General features: G+C 42.4%; 1 protein-coding gene across 1 annotated transcript in view; it reads left to right on the top strand.

The window, feature by feature from the left end:
- med8 (mediator complex subunit 8) overlaps nucleotides 1-13,490 on the top strand; it is a 28,545-nt gene extending 15,055 nt beyond the window's left edge. The window contains exons 6-7 of the mRNA XM_043698924.2: nucleotides 713-958; nucleotides 8,127-13,490. Coding sequence (XP_043554859.1) covers nucleotides 713-958; nucleotides 8,127-8,191 — 311 coding nt within the window. The 3' untranslated portion in view covers nucleotides 8,192-13,490. The remainder of the gene's footprint in view (nucleotides 1-712; nucleotides 959-8,126) is intronic.
- The last annotated feature ends 953 nt before the right edge of the window (nucleotides 13,491-14,443 follow it).

The raw sequence follows: 14,443 nt of genomic DNA, 5'->3' as shown, positions 1-14,443 counted from the left end.
GCAGTTGAAGCAGGTGAATAAAACAAGGTAATTTAATATTAAGTTCAGCAACAGGCACAATTATGTTATTTCTGAATATCTTAGTCTATCATTTTTCAGTGTGGAGAAAATGATTGTGTAATGATAGGCGCTGTTGGTGTATTTTATGCATATTCTGATTAAGCCTAGTCAATAAAGGGAGTGCATTGTATAATGGTGAACTTTATAGAGTAGGACAGTTCCAGGTTTAAGCCGTGATCTTTGTTGAGGTAGCCAGTCTCAAGCAAAGTGCACTCAGTGATGTTGCAATTAAAATTTTCTTGCTTGGCCTAGTGTTCAATTTGTTATTTCTGTCCACTCATCACTCTGGAAACACTGATGTGTGGGTAGTGAATGAGGATGGGATCTGGACTGGCTGTGACAAACCATCTGACAATTTTGATCCATTTTGGTCTAACTGGCCATTGTTTATCTTACACCAGACAGTAACCCTGTCAGGGTCTTATTAGCTCAGCATAAGCTCCAATTTCAGAAAAGAATGGGTAAGAGAAACATCAAAATTTACTCATAGAAAGACAATGCAACAGTAGTTAATATGCTGACCATAAAACCATATTAAAAAATCTCATCTAAAGACAACAATGCTATAAAATCAAGAGTAAATTAAACGTAAAGAAGCCTAATAGTAATAAAAACATCAACATTTGAACATTCCATTTTTTTTTCTCTCTAGCTTCCCGTCAGAACAAGCAGACCTTTAACCCAGCTGATACCAATGCTTTATTGGCAGCTATTGGATTTGGGAAAGGATTGTCCAAACCAATTAGACCAACTCCCCAAGGTGGACCAGTCTCGTCAGGTCAGCCCGTGCCAGGTGCTAGTCTCCAGGGTGGTCCAAATATAGCACAGGTGTCAATACAAAGTGGGTCTAACCAACAGGGTATGCAAGGCCAGGTTCCACCGCAGCAAGGTCAGCCAGGTAAGTGGGACAAATGCCATATCCGTATTCCACTTTATAAACTGAAGCACTCTCAATTGCTGCAATTATGTTTACTACATATATCCATTGTAATGGAAATCAAAATTCAGTCTTAGAGAGATTTCTGAGCTCATAGAGGGAAGTTTGATTTCACTTTAGCACACATAGAACATAGAAGAATACAGCGCAGTACAGGCCCTTCGGCCCTCGATGTTGCGCCGATCCAAGCCCACCTAACCTACACTAGCCCACTATCCTCCATATGCCTATCCAATGCCCGCTTAAATGCCCATAATGAGGGAGAGTCCATCACTGCTACTGGCAGGGCATTCCATGAACTCACGACTCGCTGAGTAAAGAACCTACCCCTAACATCTGTCCTATACCTACCCCCCACCTTAATTTAAAGCTATGCCCCCTTGTAATAGCTGACTCCATACGTGGAAAAAGATTCTCACTGTCGACCCTATCTAAACCCCTAATCATCTTATACACCTCTATCAAGTCACCCCTAAATCTTCTTTTCTCCAATGAAAACAACCCCAAGTGCCTCAGCCTTTCCTCATACGATCTTTCTACCATACCAGGCAACATCCTGGTAAACCTCCTCTGCACCCGTTCCAGTGCCTCCACATCCTTCCTATAGTATGGCGACCAAAACTGCACACAATACTCCAGATGCGGCTGCACCAGAGTCTTATACAACTGCAACATGACCTCAGTACTCCGGAACTCAATTCCTCTACCAATAAAAGCCAGTACGCCATGTGCCTTCTTCACCGCACTATTTACCTGGTTGGCAACTTTCAAAGATTTGTGTACATGGACACCAAGATCCCTCTGCTCATCCACACTACCAAGTATCCGACCGTTAGCCCAGTACCCCATCTTTTTGTTACTCTTACCAAAGTGAATCACCTCACACTTAGCTACATTGAACTCCATTTGCCACCTTTCTGCCCAGTTCTGCAGCTTATCTATATCCCGCTGTAACCTGCCACATCCTTCCTCACTGTCTACAACTCCTCCGACTTTCGTATCATCCGCAAACTTGCTCACCCAACCTTCTAACCCCTCCTCCAGGTCATTTATAAAAATGACAAACAGCAATGGTCCCAAAACAGATCCTTGCGGAACACCGCTAGTGACGGCACTCCAAGATGAACCTTTGCCATCAACTACTACCCTCTGTCTTCTTCCAGCCAGCCAACTCCTAATCCAAACCTCCAACTCACCCTCAATGCCATACCTCCGTATTTTTTGCAGTAGTCTACCATGGGGAACCTTATCAAACGCCTTACTAAAATCCATATACACCACATCTACTGCTTTCCCCTCGTCCACCTCCTTAGTCACCTTCTCAAAGAATTCAATAAGGTTTGTGAGGCATGACCTGCCCTTCACAAAACCATGCTGACTATCCTTGATCACATTATTCCTATCCAGATGTTCATAAATCCTATCCCTTACAATTCTCTCTAAGATTTTGCCCACAACAGAAGTGAGACTCACCAGCCTATAGTTACGAGGGTTATCCCTACTCCCCTTCTTGAACAAGGGAACCACATTTGCTAGCCTCCAATCTTCTGGCACTACTCCTGTAGACAACGAGGACATAAAAATCAAGGCCAATGGCTCTGCAATCTCCTCCCTTGCTTCCCAGAGAATCCTAGGATAAATGCCATCAGGCCCAGGGGACTTATCTATTTTCACCCTTTCCAGAATTTCCAACACCTCTTCTCTACATACCTCAAAGCCATCCATCCTACTTAATTGTGACTCAGTACTCACATTGACAACAATGTCCTGTTCCTGATTGAATACTGACGAAAAGTATTCATTCAGTGTCTCCCCAATTTCTTCAGCCTCCACACGCAACTTCCCACTACTATCCTTGACTGGACCTATTCCTACCCTAGTCATTCTTTTATTCCTGACATACCTATAGAAAGCCTTAAGGTTTTCCCTAATCCTACCAACTAAGGACCTTTCATGTCCCCTCCTTGCTGCTCTTAGCTCTCTCTTCAGGTCCTTTCTGGCTACCTTATAACTCTCAATCGCCCCAATTGAACCTTCACGCCTCATCTTTACATAGGCCGCCCTCTTCCATTTAACAAGGGATTCCAATTCCTTATTAAACCACGGCTCCCTCACACGACCCTTTCCTCCCTGCCTGACGGGCACATACTTATCAAGGACACTCAATAGTTGCTCCTTGAACAAGCTCCACATATCAATTACACCCTTGCCTTGAAGCTTACTTTTCCAGGCCACACATCCTAAGTCATGTCTCACAGCATCATAATTTCCCTGCCCCCATCTATAACTCTTGCCCTGCAGTGCACACTTATCCCTCTCCATCTCTAGAGTAAAAGTCACCGAATTGTGGTCACTGTCCCCAAAGTGCTCACCTACCTCTAATTCTAACACCTGGCCTGGTTCATTACCCAGAACCAAATCCAGTATGGCCTCACCTCTTGTTGGCCTATCTACATATTGTGTCAGGAAACCCTCCTGCACACATTGGACAAACACTGACCCATCTAATGAACTTGAGCTATAGCTTTCCCAATTAATATCAGGAAAGTTAAAGTCCCCCATAACAACCACCCTATTACTTTCACTCTTCTCTTGAATCATCCTCGCAATCCTTTCTTCTACGTTTCTAGGACTATTAGGAGGCCTGTAAAAAACTCCTAACAGGGTGACCTCACCTTTCCTATTCCTAACCTCAGCCCAAACTACCTCAGATGGCGAGTCTTCATCCATCGTCCTTTCCACAGCTGTAATACTATCTTTGACAAGCAATGCCACACCTCCCCCTCTTTTACCCCCACCTCTGACCCTACTAAAACATTTAAACCCTGGAACCTGCAACAGCCAATCCTGTCCCTGTTCTACCCATGTCTCCGTAATAGCCACAACATCGAAGTCCCAGGTACCAACCCACGCTGCAAGTTCACCTATCTTATATTGTATACTTCTTGCATTGAAGTATACACACTTCAAACCACTTTCCTGTTTACAGGCACCCTCCTTTGAAATTGATGCCATGTTCCTAACCTCCCTACACTCCAGGTCCTGCACCCTGAAGCTACAGTCTGGGTTCCCATGCCCCTGCAGAGTTCGTTTAAACCCCCCCCAAGAGCACTAGCGAACCTCCCCCCAAGGATACTGGTGCCCCTCAGGTTCAGGTGTAGACCATCCTGTTTATAGAGGTCCCACCTTCCCCAAAAAGAACCCCAGTTATCCAAATACCGGAATCCCTCCCTCCTGCACCATCCCTGTAGCCACGCATTTAACTGTTCTCTCTCCCTATTCCTCGACTCTCTATCACGTGGCACGGGTAACAAACCAGAGACAACAACTCTGTTCGTTCTAACTCTGAGCTTCCAACCTAGCTCCCTGAAAGCCTGCCTAACATCCTCAGCGCTCCTCCTACCTATGTCATTGGTGCCAATGTGGACCACGACTTCGGGCTGCTCCCCCTCCCCCTTAAGGATCCGGAAAACACGATCAGAGACATCACGTACCCTTGCACCTGGGAGGCAACATACCAAACGTGAGTCTCTCTCGTTCCCACAAAACCTCCTGTCTGTGCCCCGAACTATCGAGTCCCCAATTACTATTGCTCTGCTCTTCTCCACCCTTCCCTTCTGAGTAACGGGGACAGGCTCCGTGCCAGAGGCCTGAGCCCCGTTACTTGCCCCTGGTAAGTCGTCCCCCCCACAAGTATCCAAAACGGTATACTTGTTCTTGAGGGGAACGGCCGCAGGGGGTCCCTGCACTGGCTGCTTCCTCCCAGTCCCCCTCACTGTCACCCATCTATCTGCCATCTTTGGAGTTACTACTTCCCTAAAGCTCCGATCTATGACCCCCTCTGCCTCCCGAATGATCCTAAGTTCATCCAACTCCAGCTCCAGTTCCCTAACACGGTCTTGGAGGAGCTGGAGATGGGTGCACTTCCTGCAAGTGTTATCAGCAGGGATTTCCATGGCATCCCTCACCTCAAACATGTTGCAAGAGGAACATTGCACTGCCTTCACTGCCATCCCTCTGAAAGTAACCTTTTATAAAAAAATGTTTGCACATTTGAATGATGCTTTCTATGTTTAACATATGATGCAGTTCTGGAAGTTGAGAGTAATTTTCACATTGTTCCAAAAGACTTTCCTTTGAAATCAATCTTGTAGACTCTACTGGTTAAACACCGGGTGAAGCACAGCAAAAGTAATGACATTTCTGTAATGCCTTATCATAAGTATCTGCCTTCACAGAGCGAGATGACTTGCTGAGTCAAAAGATCATGAGTTCAAGCCCTAGTCTAGAAACTTGAGTGCAATATCCTGACTGACACTTCAGTGCTGGACTTGAGGGATTACTACACAAGAGATGCCATCTTTTAGACAAGACATTAAATTAATACCTTGTCTGCCTTCGGGTAATTGTAAAAAATCCAAAGTACTCGTTAACTATTTATTCCTCAATCAGAATCACTAAAGCAGACTGTCTGGTTCTGCTTCTTATTACTGTTTGAGAGAACATTCTATCTGAAATTCGGCTGATGCATTCTCTTGCAATGAAAACAGCGAATATGCTTGAGGACATACTTAATTGGCTTTAGAACATCCTAAAGTTATGAAACAAACTATATACATGTAACATCCCCTTCAGGTAACATGATAAAAATTTAAGATATTGAATGAGATGAACAATGATGATCCAGACAGAAGGTTAAAGTAAGAAAGATGGTTTAACAGTTTGATCTTTACAAGGACGGAAGCTATGTGAATATTTCCACACTGAAGAGAGTACACTTGATAGTATGGGGTTGGAGAGTCCACCTGGCAAAATAGTTGCTGCCCAGCTATCATTGTAGGCGTGCTTGCCAATTAACAAAAATGAATTGGGATTTCGGTCAGAGGCTAACCACTCTGCATTACCAGCAATACCTCGAGTTACTGTCAGTACTCCAGTGAGGTCAATAGGAAGCATGCATTCAGTCCAGCAGTAAAGATCCTCCTTTGATGTCAAGCCCCACTCCTCATGCCCAACCAATAAATGTGAAGTCTGGCTGACTGTGCTTTTTGAAAGCTACATTTTCATTTTCAGTAACCTATTTATTAGAGTTCTTCAGCACAGAAGAGACCCATCGAGTCAGCCTTAACCTTTCTACATTAATCCTACTTTCCAGCATTTGGCCCACAACCTTGAGAGTATTGAGTCCATGCCCCTCAATCTTATGCACCTCAATCATGTGCCCCCTCAGCTTATCCACCCTCTCTTAATAGCTCAATCTTGGGGAATATCCTGGTGAATCTTCTTTGCACCCTCTCCAGTGTAATCATATCCTTCCTATAGCGAGGACCAGAACTGCACACAATACTCTAGCTATGTCCTAACCAAAGTTTTGTACAGCTGCAACTTCATCTCCCTGCTCTTATAATTTATGCCATGACTGATAAAGACAAGGCTCAAGTATACCACCTTAATCAGCCTATTAACCTGTCCTACCACCTTGAGGGATCTATGGACAGGAACCGCAAGATACCCTGGTATCTGTGACATTCCCAGTAGTGTTCATCCATTCAATGAGTACTCTATTGTTTTGTTACTTCTTCAAAAGTGAATCACCTCACACTTCAATGTTATGTCCTGTCAGTCACTGATCATTTGACCAATCTGTCTATATCTTCCTGTAACCTAAGACCTTCTTCCTCACTATTAACCATACAGCCAATCTTTGTGTCATCTGCAAACTTACTTATCCAGATTCTCATCTGCATTGTTCATGTATAATCGTGAAAAACAAACAACCCAGCACTGATCCCTATGGTAGGCCACTGGACAATTGCCTCCAGATACACAAACAGCCTTCTACTATCACCATCTGTCTCCTACCACTAAGCTAATCTTAGATCCACCTAGCCAAGTTACCCTGGATGCCATGTGCTTTTACCTTCTTTCTCAGTCTTCCACGTGGGACCTTATCAAAGTCTTCGCTGAAATCTGGATAAATTTACATCAACTGTGCCACCTTCACCTACATACCTGATCACCACCTCAAAGAATTCAATTAAATTTGCTAGGCATGACCTCCCTCTGACAAAGCTGTGCTGATTAGCCCTGAACTTTCTCCAGTAGTTGAACTCACTTGTCTGTAATTCCCTGGTTTATTCATGACAGTCATCTTGAAAGATGGGACCATATTAGCCATCCTCCAGTCTTGTGGCACCATAATGACATACACACCTCTTTCAGTCTCACCATTCCATCCCAACTGCCCTGACAGCCCCAGATTAAACAGCAACCAGCTCAATTATCCTCAACTACTAGTTCTCAGTAGATGCTCTCCCAGAGACTTCCTCACTGCTATGACTTAGTTAACTGTGCTCTGCTGCTCCAATCACAGTTACTTCTCTTCCATATTTGGTACTGACGGTTTCACTCGCGAGCCTATCAGGACCAAATAGGAGTCAGTGCCAGTGTTTGATTGGAGGTACAGCACGTCTATTTCCTTTCATTCTAGTTATGGGGAGACTTTTCTCAGGTTGGTTGCTTGTGAGTGAATGTTTTCAGGCACCTTGAAGATTTCAAGTGTGATTCACTGATCTCTCTTGTATATTTGAGCATTGATGGGCATCTCCTGCTACCAATTAAATCCTGGTGGCCATTGGACGAGGCCCTTAATTGGAAATTCTTTGCCTACTTGAAGCACCATTTGTGGGCAAGCTGCCCAGATCTTCTACTGCTGTGGTTAAAATTCCCAAGCTGCCTCGTATAGGCATAGTGCCGCAATTTTTCAGGGCCCCTGCCTCCGACATGTCAGTGGGTGGGGGTTGCATGAACTCCAGTCTGAGTACTAAACAAATCAATGAAGCAAATAGTGCGAGTGATTTTGAGGGACATTGTGAGTAGAGGAAAGATATACTTAACAATTGCAATGGGTTTGTTTTCATATTTTCTGTTCTTATTGTGTAGAATTCAGTCTGGAATTTTTGTAATTGTGACTGTTAAAGATAACATAAAAATACATTAAAACAAATAAATAAAAACCAAGGCCTGTGATTACAGAAAATGCTGGATTTAGATCAGTTACCAGAAATGCTGGATTTAAATGTAATCCAGTAATTAAATGTACTTAAACTTCATATTTCTGTCTCTGTAGGTAAGATGCCAAGTACCATAAAAACCAACATCAAGTCTGCATCAATGCATCCGTATCAGAGATGAAATATAACCCAACTAAGGCTGTCAAACAATTACAATGGAGTCTCTGAAGATCTCAACAAGAAAATTGAGATCACATGGAATGAGAGTTACTCCACCAAGTAAAGAATCAGTTTTGAAAGGGATCTTGTCATAAATTGACATTTTTGTTGGCTGGTCAAGAAGCCTGTGTGCAAATAGAATCTACTGTACTTAGGTTTTATTTTCTAAACTTGGTTAAATTATACACTTCAGTGGAGGTGATTCACTGATCTTGCATGTAAAACAAATATTTGCCTAATGCTCCTGAACCTCAAACAAGGTTCATACAAGGGACGTTCCGGTAATCACTAAATCTGTTCCTAGTGGTGTCCTTGAGGTAGGTAAACTGTATAATTAAAAATTAATCACTTCCATTTTTATATCTTAACCAGAAGGTTACTATCAATTTGCATATGATCAAATCTTGCAGAGTGCCAAATTTTAAATTTTTAGATCTGACTTTTGAGAGTAAGCACAGTAATGTAAATTGACTGACCTAATATGTGGAGAAAGTGAGGACTGCAGATGCTGGAGATCAGAGCTTAAAAATGTGTTGCTGGAAAAGCGCATATGTGACCAAGTGTGGAAAGAAGGAGCTCTGGCAGAATTGAAATCAATAGGAATCAGGGCAAAACTTTCCACTGGCTGGAGGCACTCAACGCACGAAGAAAGCTGACTATGGTTATTGGAGGCTAATAGTCTTAGCCTCAGGACATCACTACAGGAGCTCCAAGGCCCAATCACCTTGGCTGCTCCAATGATCATTGCATCATAAAAGTGAAGATGTTCTCTGAAGATTGCACCATGTTTAGTATCATTCACAGCTCTTCTTATACTGAAGTTAATTTCCAGGTCTTTTTGTATGTGGATAACATGTATGCTTAACCTGATGACATTTGTATCAAACAAGTGCTACATAATGTTTTCGCCAGTGAGTGTAATGTAGTCATCACCCCATGACTTTACTGCTCTTACCATCATTGAATCCCTCAGCATCAAATCCTAGGACATAATATTCACGAGAAATTAAGTGCCCAGGCATAAATACTGAGACTGAAAGTGCAGGCCAGCAATGGAGAATTCTCCAGTGAACAACTAAGCTGACTCCCCAAAGTCTGTCAACCACCCATGAAGCACAAGTCAGGAGAGTGAAGAATATTCCCCACTTGCCTGAATGAGTGCAGTTGCAACACACAAGAAGCTGGACACCATCCAGAATAAGGCAGTTCACTTGATGAAGCATAACTTAATTGGAGTGTATATAGATCCTGAACCATCTTGATTCAGTTGATGTTGAAATGACATTTCCTCTTAATGAATCCAGAACTAGAGGGCACTGATTTGAAATTAGCGGTTGCCCTTTTAGGATAGATCAGGTTTGGTTTTTTTTTCTTGGGGAAAAAACTTTAGAACAGTCTCAAATGGTGGTGGATACAGGAACACTGAATATTTTTAAAGGTAGTGATAGATCGATCTTGTGAAGCAAAGATCAAAGGTTAATAGGTGTAACTGGGAATGTGGAATTCAGAACATGCAACCATTATCATATTGAATGACAGAGGTCAAGGGGCCAAAAGGCCTTTTGTTCCTAGTTTATATTTTTTGTCTGCATCAACACTTCAGCCACCACCAATGCATATAATGCCAGAATTGTGTACCATCTACAAGTTTGAGATGGTCATTGTCTGGCATTTGTGTGGTGCAAATATCACTTGTCACCCTAAGGCCTGGATATTACACCGAGTAAATCAAATTGACTGATTTTGATGCTGGGGATCTCTGAGGAGGCCAAGATATGTCATCCACTTGGCTTTTCTGGCTAAAGATCACAGCGAATGTGTCAGCCTTATCTTTGCACTTGCATTGAACTCTTCATTCGTTAAGAATGGGAATATTTGTGGAGCTTCCTCCTCTGGTGAGTTCTTTAATTGTCCATTATCATTTATGATTGGATATGGCAGGATTTTAGAATTTAGATCTGATCTGTTGGTGGTGGGATTGCTTAGTGCTGTCTATCAATTACTGCTTAAGCTGTTTGGCATACAAGTAGTCCTGTTTGGTGGCTTCACCAAATTGATACCTCATTTTTAGTTATGTCTGGTGCTGCTCCTGGCATGCCCTCCTGCACTCACCGTTGACCCAGAGTTGGTCTCCTGATTTGATGATAATGGTTGAGTCGGCGATATGCTGGGCCATGGAGGGTACAGATTGTACTGGACTACAGTTCCGCTGTTATTAATAGCCCACAGTGCCTCATAGGTGCCCATCTTGTGTTGACAGATCTATTTGAAGTCTGTCCCATTTAGGACAGTGATAATGCCACGCAAGATGATGGAGGGTTTTCTTAATATGTGAAGGTGGGTCTTTGTTTCCACGAGGATTGTGTGGTAGTCACCCTGACTGATACTGTCAAGGACAAACGCATCAACAGCTGGCAGATTGGTAAGGATGAAATAAGTTATGTTTTTCTCTCGTTAGCTCCCTCACCACCTGCTGCAGACCCAGTCTAGCAGATGTGTTCTTTAATATCCACCACCAAGAATGACTTGGCAGGATTCTAAAATCCCCCAGCCAGAGTACATTTTTGTACCATTGTCACCCTCGGTGTTTCTTCCAAGTGTTGCTCAACATGGAGGAGTCCTGATTCATCAGCTGAGGGAGGATGGTATGTGGTAATTAACAGAAGGTTTTGTTGCCAGTATTTATAGAGGAACCTCAATTATCCGAAAGACATGAGTGGGGATTATTTCGTTTGGTTAATTGAATGCCGATAACATAGTTTAGCCAAGCATCGGGACGTTTCAATCTTGTTCGGATAATTGAGGTTCCTCTGTACACTATACCACCTTAAAAAGGACAAAAGCGCCCAATGTTTAGGATTGCCACCATAATTGCAAATCCCCCATTAAGGCATTCCTTCTTTTAAGAGTTGGAACTATTTTGCCATTTCTTCACTTGTTGCAGTGAAATCTTAGAACTCCCGAACAACAAAATGATTGGACTTGTACAAACCAGACTCCACTAGCTCAAGTTCTGGCTCACCTTCACCTTTTCAGTTGCAGTGGTCAACAACAAATGCTGACCTTGACAACTTTGTTCCAAGATAAGGTAAAAACATTAAAATCTCACGTAGTTTGTATTATCTTCCCTCCTCTGCCACCCCTTTCAGATTGTGGTTTGACCCCTCTCATTTATCAACAGTATTTAATGATGGCATCTAGATGATAGCCCTATTTTCATCCAATTATGCATTGGATCCAAATTTTAGAAAAATTAAGCATGGTGAGTTTACAATTACACCTGGTATAGAAATCCCTTAAAAAATAATCTGCATCCTGTATTGCTTTCCCCAAGCTACACAAGACTTGTCCAGATTTTCATTTGCTAAAATCAAAACATTGTCCTCTTTGTCTTAATGTAGAGTTAATGATTCACATAAAATGGGATTTGGATATGACTGAAAGAGAAGGGTCCTTTGAAGTGTAACCACATTTAGATGAAACAGGGATAACTGGGTGAGAATTGGAGATAAGCACCATAAAGTGGCATTGTAGGCAAAAGCAAGGAAATTGAAGATAAAGAGTGTGTTGATAATTCTACCAATAAATGTAGCACCACAAAACTTGAAGATCTAGTGTGTAGATTTGTCAATTCTTTAGTGATTGCACATTTTTTTGAGTCATGGGTTCAAATCTCATTTCAGACAGTTAAGTATATTAGAATTGGAATTAGGTTTAATGTCATGTACACTTTTCACTGTACTCATTTGAGTGTAAGTCATGGCACCATAAGCAATCTTAGGTCCCTAGGTACAGCTTTTTCAGTTAGAGTTCTAGGAAAGAGAGAAATTTTTAAAATCCAGCATTGCACATTTACTAATTTTTTTTAATCCATTTTATAAATTATGTTCACAACAATGATCTTCTGTCTACACTCGGCCTTCACTCCAGGCTGGGGGAATTCGCTCTGTAATCACAGAGTAGATGTCCACCCAAGCTATGCTAGGCCAAGAGAGGCTGAGGCAGGCGGCCACTACACTGGGCTGACCAGGTGTGTCGTTGAATTTGTGCTGATGCTGGGAGTTTGAAGCAGCAATTAGTGTTAACACTCTTCACAAAGACTTCTACTGCCCAAAATTTCAGCTGCAAGTTTTGATCTAGTGTGACATTATCCAATGTATATATCAACCAACCACCAATGATCTTGCTACTATTTATGAAACCAATTTAAACAGCTGATTTGTTTGATACGGTCACTGTTGCAACTTGCAATTACCTCACTAGTTAAAAATGACTGTCTCATATATACACACACACACTACATTCTTTGTTACCGCGAGGGCATGGACATGGCATCCTAATTAGACACCTAAAGCATAATACAGAATGGTGAGCATTCAACAGGATCATCATCTATGGTTTCATAGATGCATGCCTCACTTTGTTCTATGCTGTAGAGTGATACCCCACAAGCTGTAAATAACCAAGTTCTGTCTGGGTTAGAGAGCGACGTCTAGATCCTTTGTGGATTATAAGCTAATGGCCACTTGATATTGAACAGCTTTATAATAAAAGGCTTAACATTAAAAACAGTAGACATATGCAATAATTTACTTCAGACATTTGATGTTTGAAATAGAAGCCTACAGCCAGACCACTTTGGCATAAGTGGTGGTTTCTTCTGTGGGGATATTTTATGCCACTGCAGATTATTGGACTAATAAAGTAATTCTTACAAACACTTCCTAATCCTGGACTAGCTAGCATTGACTTTAACTGTTTACAATTGAAAAAGGCATGACAAACCGGTTTACAGCACTGGTGTATCAGAGGTTATTCCTTCCCTCCCTCAACACTTGTCAGGAGGACAGACAAGTGATTTGTTCTCAGATTTTTTTTTGTCAATGCTAAGAGAGATCCATGGTGGACTTAATCTATAGGGGTAGGAATTTAAGAAACAAGTGCTTAGAGATGAGACACTAGGCGAAGGAACAATACAGTCACCCAAGCTGATCCTACAATATCTCCACTGCGCACAAGCCTTACTCTAACTTCCCCAGACAGTAATTTCATTAAGGAAACGTGCAGATTCACATTCTTCCCCTCTTTTGTCTCACCACCCCCCCCCCCCCCCCCCCCCCCACCCAAACATAGCACCATTGAAAGCTGGAGATAGTGGTTGTGTTATAACATGAAGATTAAAACAAAGCAACTGACATTAAAACAAACTTGCTGTGCCATGAATGCAAGGTAGTGCAGTTAAATAAACCGTTTTAACTGTTGGGGGCTCTGGATTTCTTGCTCAAAATATTATGTATTTTGGAAGGTCAAACTTGAATGCTGATATAGGATTAAAGACAGGAATCTCAGCAGTGTGGAAGAACAGAGGGATCTGGCTGTGCAAGTACATAGATCCCTCAAAGTTGCCAAGTGGATAGGGTTGTTAAGAAAACATATGGTGTTTTGGCTTGCCTTTGGCATTGTACAGGGGGAATCAAGTTTAAGAGCTGCAAGGTTTTGCTGCAGCTCTAAGTCCCTGGTGAGACCACACTTGGAATACTGTGTCCAGTTCCGGTCACCCTACTATAGGAACGAGGGGGGCTTTGGAGAGGGTGCAAAGGTGGTTTACCAGGATGCTGCCTGGACTGGAGGGCTTGTCTTATGAAGCAAGTCTGAGCTTATACAACCTCTCTCTGGAGGGGAAGGGAAGAGACCTGATCGAGGTGATAAGATGAGGGGGAAATAGATAGAAATCAATAGAGACACTTTTGCCCAGGGCAGGATTGACTGGTACGAGAAGTTGTAGTTTGTAGATGTTCAGAGGAAGGTATAGAAATGATGTCAGAGGTAGATTCTTTACCTAGAGAGTTGAGAGTGTGGAATGCGTTGCCAGCTGTGGTGGTGGAAGCAGACTCATTGGGGACATTTAGGGGACTAATGGACATGTGCATGGAGAGCAGTGAGTTGAGGGGTGTATAGGTTAAGTTACTATATTTTACAGTAGGATTAAATCTCAGCACAACCTCACGGACCCAAGGGCATGTTCTGTGCTGTACTTTATGTTCTAAACAAGTTGTAGGAATGAGAACCTTCAGTAATGTCCAAAATAAACTGTAGACAGGAACTAATATGGCTTTACTCCAATGTGATCCTTTAACAAGCAATACAAAAAAGGGAGCTTCAAAACCACATTATAAAAAACATTAAAAGGGAGACCCATAAAGTGATGTTAGGC

This window comes from Chiloscyllium plagiosum, unplaced genomic scaffold (assembly GCF_037043375.1).
Source record: "Chiloscyllium plagiosum isolate Xiang-an unplaced genomic scaffold, Cpla_swu_hap1 HiC_scaffold_9, whole genome shotgun sequence".
In the NCBI taxonomy this organism is placed as follows: Eukaryota; Metazoa; Chordata; class Chondrichthyes; order Orectolobiformes; family Hemiscylliidae; genus Chiloscyllium; species Chiloscyllium plagiosum.
Note: the sequence above shows the minus strand (reverse complement) of the source record. Positions and strands in the feature narration are given on the sequence as shown.